This window comes from Psammomys obesus, unplaced genomic scaffold (assembly GCF_907164565.1).
Source record: "Psammomys obesus unplaced genomic scaffold, mPsaObe1.curated_primary_1811, whole genome shotgun sequence".
In the NCBI taxonomy this organism is placed as follows: domain Eukaryota; kingdom Metazoa; phylum Chordata; class Mammalia; order Rodentia; family Muridae; genus Psammomys; species Psammomys obesus.
The window spans coordinates 8,669,022-8,687,897 of record NW_026596158.1 but is presented as its reverse complement, the minus strand read 5'-3'; the positions used below and the strand labels follow the sequence as shown (position 1 = coordinate 8,687,897).

The following is an 18,876-nucleotide window of genomic DNA, read 5'->3' as shown; positions in this document are numbered from 1 at the left end:
ATTTATTTATTTATTTATTTATTTATTTATTTATTTATTTATTTATTTATTTTGTGCTGGGCAGTGTGGCACACGCCTTTGCCTTTAAACCCAGCACTCAAGAGGTGGATATCTGAGTTCCAGGCCAGCCTGGTCGACAGAGTGAGTTCCGGGACAGCCAAGGCTGCACAAAGAAAACCTGTCTTGTAAAACCTCAAACATTATCATCATCATCATCATCATATTTTTTTCTTCTTCTTAAAAATCAACTTTTGAGAAAGCGAACTGGCTCAGCTAGTAAAGGTCCTTGCTGCTAAGCCCCATCAACTGATTTCGGTCCTCAGGACCCATATGGTGTTAAGGGGACAGCCAGCTCTAGCCAATTGCCCTGACTTCCACTCACGCGCTGTTGCACACACGTGCTTCTCCCACGTTTTTATTTTAATTAAATACATGCAATTAAAATTAACTTTTTGTATAAAAAATCCTACTGTGAAGCAGGGTGATCTCTGCATTGCCATTGTGTGTAGTGGACTGTGCATATGGGCGACCCTGTGAACACGGGATCTGGAGGACAGGAGTATGTTCTTAAACGGAAACCTACCCAGAGCTCCCACACATCTGTACTCGCGCACAAACCACGACAGGGACAGGTTATGGGTAGTGGCTGCCTATTTCTCTACGGGTCCACTCCCTCCGAGAAGGAACAACTCCCGTCACTCAGACCTCGCTGGCCAATCAGAATAGTCAAATAAGCTTTCCAATTAAGGGCGTTACCGAGCGGCTAGTGGCTGGTTTCCCTTTAAGGCTGGGTGCGGCGCTGCGTGGGCCGCGCTCTGAGCGCCGCGGTAGGTAGAGTGCTCAGATGCCGCGCCATGGTGAGCAAGGGCCTGCTGTCCTCAGAAGGGGAGGATAAGGCCGGCTGAGCCGCCTTGTGGCTGGGGCGGGAGTGGCGTTCGGTGCCCGTTCTCCCCTAGCTCTGGTCAGCTCCGCCCCTTGGGCTGCGTCTGGAGCGCTGAGCACCGTGGCGGGAGACTCCGCCCCTCTCACCTTTGCAGTGACTTTACTCTTTGGTGAGCGACCTCAGGGAGTATTCTGGGTCTAGTTTCTCTGAGTTAACCTTTATGAGGTTCTGCACTTTGCATTTTATGTTTAGATTTAGGATACACTTAGAGGTAATTTTGTGGCTATAAAGTCTTTCTATTGATTCTTTCCATATAGATGTTAAGATGGCTCACTTTGTTGTTTGTTTTTTTGATTTTTTGAGACAGGGTTCTCTGTGTAGCCTTGGCTGTTCTGGGCTCACTTTGTATACCAGGCTGCCCTTGAACTCACAGAGATCCGCTTGCCTCTGCCTCTGTCTCCCCCTCCCCGAATGTCGGGAATGCTGGCGTGTGCCACCGTACCTGGCCTGTGATTTGGCACCAAACACCTTTAACATAATCAGCCATCTCTTGAGCCCTGTGTTGAATTAATAGCTCAAACTGCAAAGTGACATAATTTTCAGGCTTTCTATCTACAATTGAAATGTTTCTATTCATTAAAATTTTCAATTAAGGATTTAAAGTTTAGCGGGGCATGGTGGTACACGCCTTTAATTTCAGCACTCAGGGAGACAGACCTACTCAGGCCAATCGCTGAAAATTCTGTGAGTTTGAGGCTAGCCTGGTCTACAAAGTGAGTACAGGACTGCCAAGGCTACACTGAGAAACCCCGTCTCAAAAAAAAAAAAAAAAAAAAAAAAAACATTGAAGTTGTGTTTATAGATCTTTATTAAAGGCATATGTGTTTCTAACTCCTTTTCGGTGCTATAAAAATGATGCTTTTACATTACATGCCCAGATGTTCACTGCCGATATGCAGGAAAGTTGTAGATCATTAATTTAGTAATTTTACAAGTTTGCTTTTTTTTTTTTTTTTTTTTTTTTAAATTTGAGACAGGTGTTCACCCTGTAGCTCTGACTCTCCTAGAACTTTCTAGATCTGCCTGCCTTCCAAGTGCTAAGATACTGGCTGAAGTAAATTTTTGTTCCTTGAACTTTTGTTGGGTCTAGGGATTTTCTGTGGTTAAAGACAGTATCACCTTACACACCCTGTCCCTGTTTTTGCTTTTTAGGTTTTGTCTTCTTAAGATTTTATGTTTATGAGTACATGCCTGAATGTATTATGTGTATATAGGAGTGTCACATGAGCATTAGATTCGAGGAACTAAAATTAGTTTCTGGCATCCATGTTAATGCTGGGAATCTACTCCAGATCTTTTGCAAGAGCATCAAAGGTTCTTAACCATAGTGTTGTAGGATGTTTAAAAGAGAAGACTGCTTAGAAATGGGTTTAAGCCAATAGAAAGTCTTTATTAGCCAACGAGTAACTACACTGAGCCTTTCTCAGGATGAGCTTTTAAGCACAAGAACCATATTCTGGGTTGACATACCTTACTTAACAAGAACAATTAGTCAGAAGTAGATCTACAGAAGCAAAAAAGTGAGACTATGGACTTTGATAAGTTAAGTATTTTTTGGTTTTTGTTTTATTTTGGCAGGTGGTACTGTTTATGGGTTCAGTTTTATGGCCTGAGTGGTACTTCAATCATGGTGTCAGTTGTGCTAAGTAAGGTCTTGGGTCCTACTGAGGTCTGGGAGCCTGTTACTCCCTACAGGTCTTAGTGAATGAGTCAAATGGTAGACATATTCTGCTTTAAAGACATGTAGTTGGGCCCAACTACCAAACTACTGGGCTGTGTAGCTTAAGATGCAGGTCCCAGCCCAGCCAGTGCTGACATCAGAAGGACCGAGAGAACAAAGACTGGTATCAATTTATCTTTGTCTTTTTCTTGTTTTGAGGTTTTTGCCAATTATGGAAAGATGTTTTCTAATTATTCTTGATTAATTAGCATAAAACAACAAGTTACTCCCAAAGCTATATATTGTTTCCTTTATCTCATGAGGAGTCTAAATGTCTTCAATCTGTAAGACTATTTCCCCAAGGGAATCTTAAATGTTTTAATCAAGACATGGAAACCTTTAATATATTTAGGTCCTGAGCAACCTGTCTACTTAGTTTGGAAAGCACCAGAAAAGGCACATTTAGTTAAACCATTAGTACATGCCCACTAAGTAGTTTCAGGGGCTTGGGAATATTGCTGATATCCAGACAAATTAGCCTATAAGGCTGAAAAGCGGGCATCAGAATATGGGTACGTGCCTAGGCTAAAGGTTTTGGATATTAGACAAATTTCAGCCCCCTCTAAGTCCTCTAACATTAGTTTGTGCTGCCTCCAGTCACAATGAGTTTTGACAGTCACTGGACAGTCTGGTTAGTTCCTATCCCTGTGTAGTTTGGGGGAATAGCTAGACAAGCATAACCAGCAATCCTGGCTGATTTCTGGCTGGGAAGGTTAGCTCTATCCCCACGGTCCCTTTCTGTGGCATAGTCTAATTCCCCAAGTTTTCCATTTTCCAAAGACCAGAATCTTCCTTACAGTATTTCCAGATTTTTAATTTTATGGCCATTGGATTACATTTTCCTATCTTGTATTTCTTGGAAGGGGCCTTTCTACGTACTCCTCCATGTGTTTTCAGGAAGCCTCAATTTTTGCCATGAAAACTCCTGTTTTTGTTGACTAGGGGGCCCAGGTACAGGGTGTGCATAGAATTGTAAACTCTGTATTCAATGTCAAAAGATAAACCCCCACATCTTTCCTTTCTCCAATGCAACCGAACAACACTTAAAGTTGGCATCAGTGAGCAGAGGTCAAGATGAATATGTGTTGATAGTCTGTAGTCACACTAGCTGATACCTTCCCTGTATTTGTTTTTCTCAGTTTCCAGATCCAGGCCTGAGGTCAGTTCTGTATTCATTCCAAACATATGACTCAGAAGGATGTGGAAAGGCAGGAAGTGGAAGGACTTAAATTTTAATGGGTCCATAATTTGGGAGACAGTCCATTTGGCGGAGGTGTCTATGGCTTCTGCTTCTTTGTCCTGAGTGTGGTGGATCCATGGTGTAATGCCAGCTACCTTCACAGCCATAGGAGTAGAAAGAATCACCTTGTAAAGGTTATTTCCAAGTTGGTTCCAGCACTCCTTTCGTTACCTGTTTGACCGACTATCACTGGACTCAAAGAAGGGGAAACTGGTGCTGGACTTGGAGGTTAGCTGTGTCTCATGTAGTCCAATGACTAGCCTGTATGAAGAACTGGAGGGCCTGCAGGGACTTGAGAAAGGAATGATTAAAAATTCTGCCAGCTGCTGGTCTCTTAAGCTGGGGAAACAATGGGGGAAGTCTTCCAAATATAATCTCACAAGGTATAAATCCCTCCTTATGTAGGGTACAGTGGGCCCATAGCTAAGCAAAGGAATAAGGTCTATCCACCTTTTGTTGGACTCTAGTGAGATTTTTGTTAGCACTTCTTTTAATGTCCCTGTTTATGATTTTTTTTAACCTGCCCAGAGTGCTGAGGTCTAAATGTATAATGAAGTTTCCAATCTATTTCTAAAGCTTTTACTATTAATTGAGAGGTTTGGGCTATGAAAGCTGGGACATTATTGAACCCCACTCCTTGGGGGAGGCCAAATCAGAGGACCAGCTCCTGAAGGAGCTTTTAAGCAATTTGAACAGTTGGATGAAGAATATTCCTGCATATCCCAAAAAGGTATCTATAAAATTTAGCAAGTTTTTTTTTTTTTTATCCTCCCTTGGACAACCAATTTTGGTAAAGTCAGTTTCCACAAAATTTGCCTTGGTTTTGATCTTTCAGTTGGACCCTTTCTTGGGTAAGAGGTCTCTGTTTGGATTTGCTTGTGCACAAACCTGCCATCTGGCTGAGACATCCTTGCTTGGCTGCTCCATCTAGGTATAACATACCTTAGTCTGACCCAGGTCTTAGGGTCATTTGTTGGGTAGCCTGATGGAGGACAGCAACGCATAGAGGAAGCCAATAAAGCCTGTAGGAGGGCCAACTTTTTTTTTTCTTTGCTTTGCTTTTAATGTCCTTTCCCCCACTGGTGAGAAGCCTACAGTATTTTGTTAAAGAAACTTCACTCCTCTGGCCTCTTACAAGTCCTACCAGTCTAGAATGAAACTGGTTACTTTTCTTTGTGTCCTTTTTTTCTTTCCTTCTTTTGAGACAGGGCCTCACTCACTATAAATCTCTAACTATCCATTAACTTACTGCCTGAAATTTAGAGAGCTCCCTGCCTCCTCTGTAGGAATTAATGGACAGCTTGTGCTACCACATCCAGCTCTCTCTGGGGAACTGCCTAGCCAATTTCTGTCCTTTCTTGATCATTACCACCTCTGAAGAGGTGGTAATCCTAACTGTTGGTAGGAATGGGGTTGGTGTCCTGTCTGGCTTTAAGCCAAATTTGTTACATTGAATGTGGTGGTTTGGGAACCAATCAAAAGGACCCCAACTGTCAGATGTAGGATTTATTTTATTTTATTGAGACAGGGTTTCTCTGTGTTGTCCTGGCTGTGCTGGATCTCACTTTGTAGACTAGGCTGGCCTCCATCTCAGAGATCTGCCAGGTCCTGTTTCCCAAGCACTGGCATCATTGGTGTGGGGCCACACACCTGGCTAGATGAAAGGTTTAAAAGTCTTTGATTATTTTCTGCATAGAGACATGAGTGGGTAGCAGACTCAAGAGTTAAAAGCCTAGGCAGGTGACCTAGTTTGGTTTCTATTGGTGTGACAAAACATGACCAACAGCAACTTGGGGGGGGGGATATCTTACAGCTTATTGTCATGAAGGAATGCCAGAGAAGGCATTCAAGGCAGAAACCTGTAGGTAGGAACAGAAGCAGAGGCCACTGAAGAATACTGCTTATTGGCTTGCTCAGTGTGCTTTTTTATATGTCCCAGAGTACACGTATAGATTTTATAGTGTGTCAGACTGTTACGTATCAATCATCAGTTAAAAAAAAAAAAATGCCCCACAGGTTTACCTACAAGCCACTGTGATGAGAGCATTTTTTTCAATTGGGGTTCCCTCTTCTCAGAAGATTCCAGCAGGTAATCAGAAGCCAGAACAAGGATATAGCTAAATCAAATTGTCCTAGACTTTTGATGGGCCCACAGGAGCCATTCATCTACTTGGGATTCTCATTTTTCTTTTTGCCTCCAAGGGTGGATTTGACAGTGATGAACACAGAATCTGTTCTAAGGCATGTTGATAGCTGTTAGAGTGGCTAGAATTACAGCGCATACTCTCACTCAGATGGGGGAGAGCAAAATTTATAGAAGCTTCCCAAGTCTAGCCATTTTAAAGTGTCAGCTTCCTCTGGGAGACACATACCTGGGGAAACCACCTATGTCCCTTCTAAAAACAGGTAGATATATTAGGAAACTGACAAGAAAACCTACACCACGGATGTCTGGCATTTCCTCCTTAGTGTGACAAGCTTTGAACATCATAGAGTAAACTGAAGCAGGCTGTGAAGTCGGCGATTGATCACTCAGCCTACTTTTCTGTGAGGGAACAAAGCTTGATTCAATAGGGCTGTCAAGCTACTCCCTGTGGCCAGCAAAAACTCTTTGGGAACTCTTTGAGGGCCAACAAAAAAAGGGGGGGGACAAAAGAATCATACACACACCAACACACACACACACACACACACATACACACACACTTGGTGGATGAAGCAAGCTTCAACAAGCCCCACAACTTCACACATACACAATACATACATACACACACATTTTGTGGGTGGAGCAAAGGTCCAAGCTGCCCCCATATATATGTATGTAGGTACATATGTATATACATGTATACACACACATATATATATTTATATATACACACATAGATATATGTTTATATACATACACATTTATATATATAAATGAATATATGTATATATGTGATATAAATGAATATATATGTATATGTGTATGTATATGCATATATATGTATATGGGGGTGTGTATAAATGTACATATATATATATATATATGATGGATGGAGCAAAGCACCAATGAAGAAATCCCAACCAATTTTACATATACACATATATACACACATACATATTGGGTGGATGGAGCAAACTTCAACAAGCAAGCTCCAACAACTTTATTTTTTCTCTACAGCTTATATATCCCAGCAAAATCTTTCAAGCAGTACAAAAATCACAATGTGGTACATTTTATTTTTCTTTAAGTAAACAATTACAGTGAATATATATATAGAAAAACATGTTCTCCAATACCCCCATATGATCAAATGTTCTATGTATTATGGGTGAAATACAAATGTGAAAAACGAATTATTCCCAAGAACCCGCATATCTTAACAAAGTGAAGCAAGATAATTTTCTCAGCCATACTTTACTGGCAGGCTGCAATTTGAAAGGATCGATTATTTTATTATTTATCTTAAAAAGTAATCTTATGAAAAATCTTAAGATAATCACAAGTCTAAACTGTCATATAAGAAAATCAGTCATTTCTACTTTAAATCTTCAAGGTGCACACCTACTCACTAACATTAATAGTAGAAAGTTGAGGTCAAAAACTAATCCTCACCTTGATCCCCAGCCCAGCTTCAGCAAGAGGAACCTCAGCTAGTACCAGTCGGACTGCCATTGTTCTTGTTCCCTGACCCCAGAAAATCCCTAACTCAATGAAGAGTGTGCCTTTCTGAACTTCAAGTTGTTCCCTAAGATTTTCTACATGAGAACTATTAACAAAACATCTTACTCTAACTTTACTAACAATCTGCTTCTCCAAATTTTTTTAAGGGTAGTGGTCAACAACCTCCATCTCTTAAGTTATTTCTGAGGGCAGTGGATGAAACATTAATCTGCTCCAGTGGCAATGTTTGAAAAACATCAGTCACTATTATTGTAAGTGCCAATGATACTGCCTAGTGAGGGAGTGAAAGTCCCCGTAGAATTTTCATACAACTAATAGATAATGACAGATATGGTGAGCATGTAGACAGTAAGCCGAGCAAAACTCTACAACAGGATGAAGTCCTCAGGACACAGCATCCTCAGGGCCCTGACTGTCTGAGGCATACCCATCATGGTTGTGCTAACTGTGGGCTGCATTCCATGAATTCTATAGCTGTTTTGCTGTTCCTCCTGAACACCCCCTAACAGCAGGCTGAGCAAGTCATGGGCAGCAAGCCAGTAAGCAGCACCTGTCCATGGCCTCTGCTTCAGGATTCTGCCCCATTTGAGTTCCTGTTGTCACTTTCATTGGTGATGAACAATGTGGAAGGATAAGACAAGTAAAGCCTTTCCTCCCCATTTTCCTTTTGGGTCATGGTATGTTTCATCACAGCAATAAAAACCCTAACTAAGACAAGTTGCTCCCAGCATAGTGGGGTCTTGCTGTGACAGAAATGACCATGTTTGGGGGAGGATTGTGGAAAGACTTTGGAACTTTTGGCCAGAAAAGTCATTGAGTATTGAGAGCTTCCTGGGATATTCTTTGGGTGCTTGGAAGACAAGAATAGTGAGCAGTGCAGAGGATGGAGGCCTGGCTCCTGAAGATTCAGAGGGAAATGGGCCATTTCTTATTTTGAGTTAATATTGGGGTTCTGGATAGCTGGGACTGAAGAATTAGCTGTGACTAACAAAGGTACCAGAACTACTAAAGCAAAACTTTGCTCTGTTGGGATACTTGATACTGGTCTGCAAGAGCTAAGAAATTAGCGGTGATTAAGAAGAGACCAGCGTCAATGACATCCTTTGTTTCCTGATAGCACACTGGAGAGGTGGCCAAGATTGTACCTCAGTGGCAGCCAAACTTGGTAGTGTAAAAGTCACCAAGGTGGTATTGGTTTGGAAGGCAAGAAGGGATCATGGAGAGCAGCTGGGGCTTGGCACTGTGAAAGTCCAGGGGAGGCCATTGGTGATGGTGTAGCCTCAGTGGCAGCTGAAGGCGCAGGACTGAAGGGGTCGTGCAAAGAAGCTGAGGCTTGGCACCATGAAGAGAGCCTATGAGAGCCTATTGGTGAAAGCGCAGCCTGATTTCAGCAGAAGATCCCAGTGTTTTGAAGATGCTGGTACAGTACGATGACCACCAAAAACAGCATCAGCAGTTGAGTGGAGCCAGCTGGAGCCTAGAAGACAAGCTATGTGTGCTGCAGAAGGCAGAGTTCAGAAGATCATGACTGGATCCCAGACATGGCACAGCTGGAGTTTGGTTTTGTCTTGATTTGATATTCCAAATTGCAGCCTGATAAATTCTGGCTATTTGCTTTTATTTTTGGTCCTTTTATGTCTGCAAAGTATTTCAAATGCTCTTCATCATTGTTAGGTAAGTCACACTATTGCTCAGAAGACTCTGATAATTGCTAGACACTTGTGTTACTAGTAGGATCAGAAATGTAGATTTGGTAGCTTGAGTTCTAGTAAAAATATGTGCTATCTAATGTTTCTCTTTCCTTTGACTTTTACTGAATGGCTATTAAAAACTTGCTATTAGTGCAAGGCATATGGAACATGACCAAAGAGGGATTATGAAGAACATGGGATCTGGGTATATAGTGGAATGCTGTGAAATGCTGTCTTCTGAATATGATATGAACTCACAGAACCTATGGCTATTTGCATAAGACCTGCACAAAATCAAGCCAGTCAACAATACTAGCATAAAATCATAAGCTAATGAGACTCAGTTCCTCTCTCAAGAACTATTGTCAATTGATAGCTGCTTGTGGAGGAGATTAATTTTTCTTTGGGTGTGTGGATGCTAGTAGTTTGTTGGTATACATGCAGGTAGCACCAATTGGATTCTGGGTTAATAAAAGCAAATCAAAAGCAAGGGGCTGGAGACTTGGCTCAGTCAGTAAGAGCATTCGTTGCTCTTGTAGAAGACCGAGGTTTGGTTCCCAGCATCCGCATGGTAGATGTCCGTAACTCCAGTTCCAGAGGATCCTATGCCTCTTCTGGCTTCTACGGGCACCACATAAATGTGATACGTAGAAATATGTGCAGGCAAAACTTCTCTGCACATAGAATAAAAATAATTCTTTAAAAACAAACAAAAAGTGAGGAGAACATAAAGATGGGGTGGGGGTCATGTATTGGGAGGAGGGAGTGGAAGAGGTAGTTGCAGGTGAATATTGTTGGAGTCGAGCTCCTGTGGGTTCAAAGACCCCGAGAATAGAGATGTAGTGTAGGTGTAATGCAGGAGATGAGCACCAACTTGCTGTTAAGGAGATGATCCCAAATAGCTCAAGCCTCTCTATTTCACTTCAAAGTCACAATACATACCCTTTCAGCTTTATTTCCTCAGATATGTTCCAAGAAAGTAGATAATGAATCTCTGAATGTTTTTTTCATAAGTTTCTTTCTCATATGCTTTATATTCCCTAGGCGGATATTTAATTTTATGGTCTCATAGTTAAGCACATCTCCATGGTCATTGTGGTCAGCATACTGTACCTTAAACACTGGTACAAGTTTTATCTAAATCTTCTCTGACAATGTCTATATTTCTGTTTTTCACAGCTGGAGCTAAGATAAGGAAATTTGTTCTGTTGGCACAAGAGCTGGTTTACTCTTTGCCAACTTTTCCTATTTTCTAACTGCCTGAGGTTCTGGCACCTATACAGATAAGTCCTCTGATTCCCTCATGTTTATGTGTACTCACTAACTTCTTTAATCCATTCTTTGCAAGAGCTGCTTTCTGAATCAGAGTATACTATGGTGCTTTGTTTTAAAGATTTATTTATTTATTATTTATATGGTATTCTGCCTGCATGTGTGTAGGCTTAGATTTTTCACGAACCTACTTTATTTAGGGTTCTTAAACACCTTTACCTCCCTTCAAAACCTCATGCCCTTAGGAAGGAGAATAGTAGGGAAAAGGGCTGTAGACGTCTTTTACTTACTTCCTGCTGATTAGGGTCAATGGAACATTAGGGAATTACTGAACTCAGTCATCAGGATACCAGCAATCCAGTACAAAGGCCACCACCACCAAGCCGCAACACAAGTCAACACAATTCAGAAGATCAGGACAAGTCAGCAAAACCCACAAGACTCAGTTGGATTGCCCCAAGAAATTCTCTAGAACATTTCTCTCTGCAGATTCAAGTGCCAAAGCAAGAAGATCAGCACAGTTATGTTGATCTAAAAAGCAATGTCTCACTTTCTGTGAGCTTCTATATATTGCCTCTCCTCAGAGTCCACCTACGGATGTTTACAGCTGGCCAAAGTCATGTCCCTGTCATGTGAGAGATCATAGCAAACATCACATGCCCTCTCATAAGCCAGCCTCCAGCAAAACATCACTGTTCCCTGTCACAAGACAGTTTGCAGCTAAACTTCACATGACAAAACTGGGTCTTCACAGAAAGCAGAAACTTCTATTTCACATGTGTACCTGCAGGTCAAAATAGGACACAAAATCTCATTAGATATGGTTATGAGCCACCATGTGGTTGCTGGGAATTGAACTCAGGATCTTTGGAAGAACAGCCAGTATTCATAACCTCTGAGCCATTTCTCCAGGCCCTACTACGTGCTTTTATTTTTCCAGAATAATTATGTGCCTCAAGAAACTATGGTTTCTATTTTGACTTTCTCAAAACTTTTCTTGATTCTGAATTGCTACAAGAATCATCATCTCAATCCTTTTAAGTATTTCTAATACATACACCTTAGAATTGTTATATTTCTATTGTGTCATTGCTGTACCCACTACAGACAAAGTGAAATGAAAAGCTGTTAAAACCGTACGTAATGTTGTACTAGAGGAAAGAAATCTCTCCACAGCCAGTCCCCGGAGAAACAGCCAAGGCTGCAGATTCTGTCAAACCAGTCCTTGTTAAACCGGTCCTTGCCAGGTATACAGGAGCTTGTACTTGGATGCATCCCACAAAGAGATCCATCCATAAAGCACTCAGATGCTGTTCCCTGAAACAGAGCCATGGTTTCCACCAGAATAGGATACATATATACATACATAATATATGTGTAAAGTTATCAAAGAATATATGAGCTGGGTATGGTGGTGCATGTCTTTAATGACAGCTCTTGAGAAAGCACATGTAGGAAGTTCTCTGATTTCAAGGCCAGACTGGTCTACAAAGTGAGTACAGGACAGCCAAGGCTAAACAGAGAAACCCTGTCTCAAACAAACAGAAGAATATATGAAAATATTAAAAATTATTCTTTTGGGGTCATTATTGATTACCTGTCCCAAATACTGTCTTATTAAATTTGGCTGAGTGGAAACTGCTCTCGGGATTTTAATATTTCCTCTGCCACAGTCACATAGCACAGATGCAATTCCCCATTTAGCAAGTTTTAACAACTTGTGTGAAATTCATTAGGATTATTGTCCTAAGTGTATTGTGAGATGGATTCTTTCATTATTGTTGTGTATGAAACATTCAGAAATCCAACAAGGGTTCAGAAAATGTCAAATGTTTCCCTGAACCATTTAGACTGAGTTACTGCTATTGACATTTATGTCTCCTACAATATTAGATGTTCTTATATCAGTGAAGCTCCTATTTGTGCCTAGGAAGTTCTAAGAAAAATTTCTAAGAAAAATCAACCTCTTGACTGTAGTCTGTTTTGTACACCATTCAGTAGGGCTTTGTTATCACAGATAGCAGATGATCCATTCTAGAAAGAGAAACTGAGGTGACCCAGTGACAAGCTCCAACCCCTGAAGGCAGTAATGAGACAAGAGTTCCTACTTTCCTATTTTCTATCTGAATATGTCAGTCCTAGCATAGGAACTTTTCTGTCATTAAATAAAAGTTTGGAGACTGCAGAATTATATGAAAATCTTATCAATTATATATAGTGTGTCAGTTTCTTCCCTTTTCTTACACACTCATATGGGATGTTTTAGGACTCAATGACCTTTGAGGATGTGGCTGTGAACTTCACCCAGGAAGAGTGGACTTTGCTACATCCTTCTCAGAAGAACCTGTACATTAGTGTGATGCTAGAAATCTGCAGTAATCTTGCTTCTATAGGTAAGATTGTTGATACTCCAATTAGACAGCCAGTGTTCCTTCATTATGTAATTTAGAATGTGGAAAGGGAAGAATTATGTGAACAAAAGAGGCCTGGGTACAATGTGCATTAACCCTAGACACTTAACAGTTATTTGTAGTTTTTAATAATTTGTAATTTTTTTTCCTGGGTGTGCGGTTTAGGAATCAAATCGGAGTGCCAGACCATTGAAGATCATTATGAGCAACCTGAGATAAATCTAAGGTAAATTACATGTATTAGTTGGAGAAAATACATTTTGAGAGAATGTCAATATGTTATGAAAATTTCTGAACAAGTTAAGGCAAACACAGATTTAAATTATTTATCATTAGAAAAATTTCACAGTCCAGGCATGGTGGCACACGCCTGTAATTCTAGCAGTCAGTGAGGTAGAGGCAGGCAGATCTCTGTGATTTTGAGGCCAGCCTGGTCTATAGAACAAGTCTAGAATAGCCGAGGCTACACAGAGAAACCCTGTCTCAAAAAACCGACAACAACAAATCCCAGAAAATATGTAATTCCATGTAAGAAAGTTCACTTGGAAACAGTACTAAGAAAAACATTTGTTTGATCTTTGCTGTTTGATAATAGCTTTAAGAACCATATTGCAGTATTACCAACTTAGTATGAAAACATTTAGATATCACAGAACGTGTACACTTTTCCTGATTTAGGGAATAGTTGGAATCTAAAACCTACTAATGACTAAATAGTCATCAGTGAAGCAACCGTTTGTAATGTGCCTGTCAGTTTTATAGAACTCAAATGCTAGATTTGGCCTATGAGAATAAAGAAGGTGTTATATTTGGAGGAACCTTCAAGAAATCAAACGTCAACAGAAGTCCAAAAACTTTTACTTGAGTGAAACTATGTGAATGTGATTTGTATAAGAAAGTTTTCATGTATTATTCATCCTTTCATAGGAACATTATATCTCAGTCTGGATACACAGGACATGAGCTTGAGGAATACAGAAAGAAACAATATCACTCCAGCTCTCTCACATCTATTTACATATATGTGGGAACCCACACTGTGCTTGGAACTTATGAATATGAGATATATTCAGAATCCTTTGGTTTTCCAAGCTCATGTGGAATACATAAGCACATACACAGTGGAGAACAACCCGATGAGTACAATATACGTAAAACAGCCTTTATTTGTCCCAGCTCACTTTACAAACATGGAGGAACTCAAACCGAAGAAAACTCTTCAGAGTGTAAACCATGTGGTACAACTCTGAGTTCTTTGTGTTACCTGCCATTTCACAGTGGAACTCCTAAGGGAAAAAAGGACTTTGACTGTATACAGTGTATTAAAGCTTCAGAATGTCACAATTCCCTTCAAAGACCTGAAATAATTCATGCTGGGGCAAAAACATATGAATGTAAACAGTGTGGTAAGTCATTCATTTATCCCTATTTACTTAAAATGCATGAAAGGTATCATACAGAAGGAAAGCCTTATAAATGTAAGATATTCAGTAAAGCGTTTCTTTCTTCTTCTTTCCTACAAAGGCACAAAAGAACTCATACAGGAGAAAAACCCTATAAATGTAAGCAATGTGCTAAGCCTTTTAGAGTTTTCAGTAATCTTCGAATACATGAAAGAACTCATACTGGAGAAATACCCTATGAATGTAAACAATGTGGTAAAGCTCTGCGAAGCCACAGTTCCCTTCAAAGACATAAAATAACTCATGCTGGGAAGAAACCCTATGAGTGTAAACAGTGTGGCAAGTCCTTCACTTATCCCTATTTACTTCAAACCCATGGAAGATCTCATACTGGAGAGAAACCCTATAAATGTAATTTATGCAGTAAAGCCTTTAGCTGTTCTTCTTTCCTGCAAAGGCATGAAAGAACTCATATTGAGGGAAAACCCTATGAGTGTAAGCAGTGTGGCAAAGCTTTCAGAGGTCATAGTTCCCTTCGATTGCATGCAAGGTCTCACAGTGGGGAGAAACCATATAAATGTAGTAGATGTAGCAAAGCCTTCTTGTGCCCCTCTTTCCTTCGAAGACATGAAAGAACTCACACTGGGGAAAAGCCCTATGAATGCAAAAATTGCAGCAAAACCTTCAAAGGTCAGAGTGCTCTTCAGTTACATGAACAATCTCATATTGGAGAGAAACCCTATAAATGTAAGATCTGTAGAAAGGCCTTTCTATGTCCTTCTTTCCTTCAAAGACATGAAAGGATTCACTATGAAGAAAAGCTCTATGCATGTAAACAGTATGGTAAAGACTTTAAAGATCCACGTTCCTTTCAAAGACATAAAGTTTCTCATGTTGGGGAAAAACCTTATGAATGTAAACAATGTGGTAAGTCCTTCATTTATCCATGTTTACGTCAAGTTCATATAAGAACACACACTGGTGAGAAACCCTATAAATGTAAACAATGTGACAAAGCTTTCAGAAGTCTCAGTTACCTTCGGATACATGAAGGAAGTCACACTGAGGAAAAGCCCTATGAATGTAAACAGTGTGGGAAAACTCTCAGTTGTTCTAGTGCTCTGCAGTTACATAAAAGGACACACATGGGTGAAAAGCCCTTTGTGTGTAAACAGTGTGGGAAAGCCTTCAGGGGTTTTAGTTACCTTCGAGTACATGAAAGGACTCACACTGAAGAAAAACCTTATGAATGTAAACAGTGTGGGAAAACTCTCAGCTGCTCGAGTTCCCTTCAACTACATGAACGAACCCATACTGGAGAAAACCCTTATGAATGTAAGCACTGTGGTAGAGCCTTCAGAGGTCTCAGTTGTCTTCGAGTACATGAAATAATTCACACTGGTGAAAAACCCCATAAATGTAAACTATGTGGTAAGGCCTTCAAATATCATAGTTTACTTCAAGTACATGAAAGGACCCACACTAGTGAAAAGCTTTATGCTTGTAAACAATGTAGTAAAGCCTTCAAAAGTCTCAGTAATCTTCGAATACATGAAAAAACTCATAGTGGTTTCTATGACTGTAAACAGTGTGGCGCAACCCTCAGTCCTTCCAATTCTCTTCAAGTACACGAAAGCGTTCATACTGGAGAAAAATCCTATGAATGTAAACAATGTGGTAAAACCTTTAGGCGTCTCAGTAATTTTCAGGTACATGAAAAAACTCATGCTGAAGGAAAACCGTATGAATGTAAACAATGTGGTAAGTCCTTCATTTATCAGTATTTACTTGAAAAGCATGAGAAGTCTCATACTGCAGAAAAACCCTATAAATGTGTGGTATGCAGTAAAGCCTTCATTTGTCCCTCTTTCCTTCAAAGACAGGAAAGAACACATAGTGGAGAAAAACCGTATGAATGTGTGCAATGTGGTAAAGCATTCAAAGGCCTCAGTTCCCTTCAGTTACACAAAAGAGCCCATGCTAGAGAAAAGCATTATGACTGTACAAAGTGTGGTAAAACCTTCCGATGTCATAGTCTCCTTCAAGCACATGAAAGAACGCATACCGGTGAAAAACCCTATGAATGTGAAGAATGTGGCAAAACCTTCAAAAGTGCTGGTTATCTTCGAATACATGAAAAAATGCACAGTGGTTTCCATGAGTGTAAACAGTGTGGTAAAATTCTCAGTTGTTCAAGTTCTCTTCAGTTACATGAAAGAACTCACACTGGAGAAAAACCTTATGAATGTAAGCAATGTGGTAAGGCCTTCCGAAGTCAAAGTTCCCTTAGAAGACATGAAAGAATTCATGATGAGAGAAACCCTATGAATGCAAACAATGTGGCAAGGCCTTCATTTATCCATGCTACCTTCAAATGCATGAGAGATCGCATACTGGAGAGAAACTCTGTAAATGTAGTATTTGTGGTAAAGCCTTTCTCTATCCCAGTTTTCTTCAAATGCATGAAAGAACTCATACTGGTGAAAAACCTTATGAATGTAAGCAATGTGATAAAGCCTTCCGAAGTCACAGTTCCCTTCAAATGCATGAAAAAACTCATGCAGGAGAAAAACCCTATGAATGTAAACAGTGTGGTAAAGCTTTGATAAGTCATAGCTCTCTTCAGAGGCATAAAATGGCTCATGCTGGGGGAAAACGTTATTCATGTAAACAATGTATTAAATCCTTCATTTATCCATATTTACTTCAAATTCATGAAAGATCTCACACCGGAGAGAAACCCTATGAATGCAAAGACTGTAGTAAGGCCTTTACATGTTACTGTTCCCTTCAAAGACATGAAAAAACACATACCTGAGGAAAAATCTTTATGAATGTAAACAAACATGCAATCATGTTTTAGAATTTCTAGCTCTCTTCAACTGTGTGGAAGTACTGGGAAAAGAGCTAATGAATATAAAACAGATGGTGAAGTCTTTAGTTTTTTGTTGTTTGCTATGGAAAGCTTGGAAGGACTCACTGAAGAAAATTTCATGAATCTGAGATGTGTTAAGACCTTCAATTTCATTTGAAGACATGAACATATCTGGTGTCGAGTGAATGGACTATGATGTTTCATTTCTTAGACATCCACTCAAATTCATAAGCTAATGGAGGTAGTCATATAGAAACATACTGGATTGAAACTGCTGCAGTTTGGAAAGTAAAGCATGTATTTTAACCACACTGACAATCATGTGATAACTCCACTTGGAAAAAGATCCTACAAATTTATGTGTGTTGAAATACTGAAGCAAAGCATACTAAAAGTTTCATATGATTTGCGTTTAAAGAAGTTCTCAGCTGCACCTAATAGTCTAGGCCTGTACTCTTGGGTACTCTGGTTTTGAGGTAAGTGATAGCAAGTTCAGGGCCTGCCCAAAAAACTTAGTGAGACCAGTCTCAATAGAAATTTGAAAAAAAAAAAAAGGTAAGTAACTCATTTGTTTAGCTCTAGTCTCCCAGTTTAATTTTTAGTACCACTATCAAGAGAAATAGCAAGGTTCCTAGGTCATGAATTTCCATTTCTTTTGCAGGAAAACACTGAGATGAAAGTTTTCTAAGTGTATACATGAACTTTTAACAGCAGAAATAGTTGCCAGTATAGATTGTTAGACAATTTATTTCTAAATTTGTTTCTATTGTTAGACAATTGATTTCCTAATCACAGTGTACATATTTTTATAATGTAGACAGCCATACACTTAGGCTACATGGTGTAAGTTCAAGACTCTAGTAATCTATGGAATGTTCTTTCATTGCCTATTTTAGGAATAGTACCAATAAATATGTATCCAAAAAAGATTTGGCATAAAATAATGTTCAACCTATGAATAGTATTTACTACGAGTAGAGTTTTCAGGACTCTATTTTGTTCTATCAGAGACTTAGGTGACTATAAATGAAGATGCATTAGTCTACTGTAAACTTTAACAACGCTGTAGACTTTAGTTTATAGTATATTGATGTTTTCCTAAAGAATAAATTTGCTATCAGTTTTACAATGTATGTGATTTTAATGCTTTTGATTTTTGTAATAACACTGCTTAAAATGTAACTATTTTACGATTAAGACTATTTCTTTGTATGCTTACTCTGTAATTTTTTCATTGTGAATTTACATTTTAAAAAATATGAAAAAAAGTGTTATCATTTAGAACGCTGAGGCAGGAGGTTGGTATCTGTACTTTCAGCTGTATATGTCCCTTGATTTTCATGCTTCTGACATCACTTACCCTTGTTGTATCATATGATTTAACTACACCTTGACTTTGTTCTGATCATACAACTTGGGCATTGCTTGTGAAGTCATGCCACTCAGTGCCAAATAACAGTTCACTGAAGCACTTCAGCTCACACACAACTTTCTGTATCCTGCAAATTGAAGTCCTTTTACTAAGGACCCGGAATTTCCTGCTGTTATGGAAATAATGACTTGATTGTGGAACCAGACTTTTCTGTTTTTCTAGTGTCATTCATCATGTAAGTACCAAATTAACTTATCTTTGAATTGTAGTGTTAGAGTTTAC

General features: G+C 39.6%; 1 protein-coding gene across 1 annotated transcript; it reads left to right on the top strand.

The window, feature by feature from the left end:
• The first annotated feature begins 8,911 nt into the window (after positions 1–8,911).
• On the top strand, positions 8,912–17,257 carry LOC129667215 (zinc finger protein 709-like). Its single transcript, XM_055594709.1, has 6 exons — positions 8,912–8,995; positions 12,800–12,926; positions 13,110–13,170; positions 14,469–15,121; positions 15,206–16,522; positions 16,663–17,257. Exons 1-6 carry the CDS (start codon positions 8,912–8,914, stop codon positions 17,163–17,165), a joined length of 2,745 nt encoding a protein of 914 aa, XP_055450684.1. The 3' UTR covers positions 17,166–17,257.
• The last annotated feature ends 1,619 nt before the right edge of the window (positions 17,258–18,876 follow it).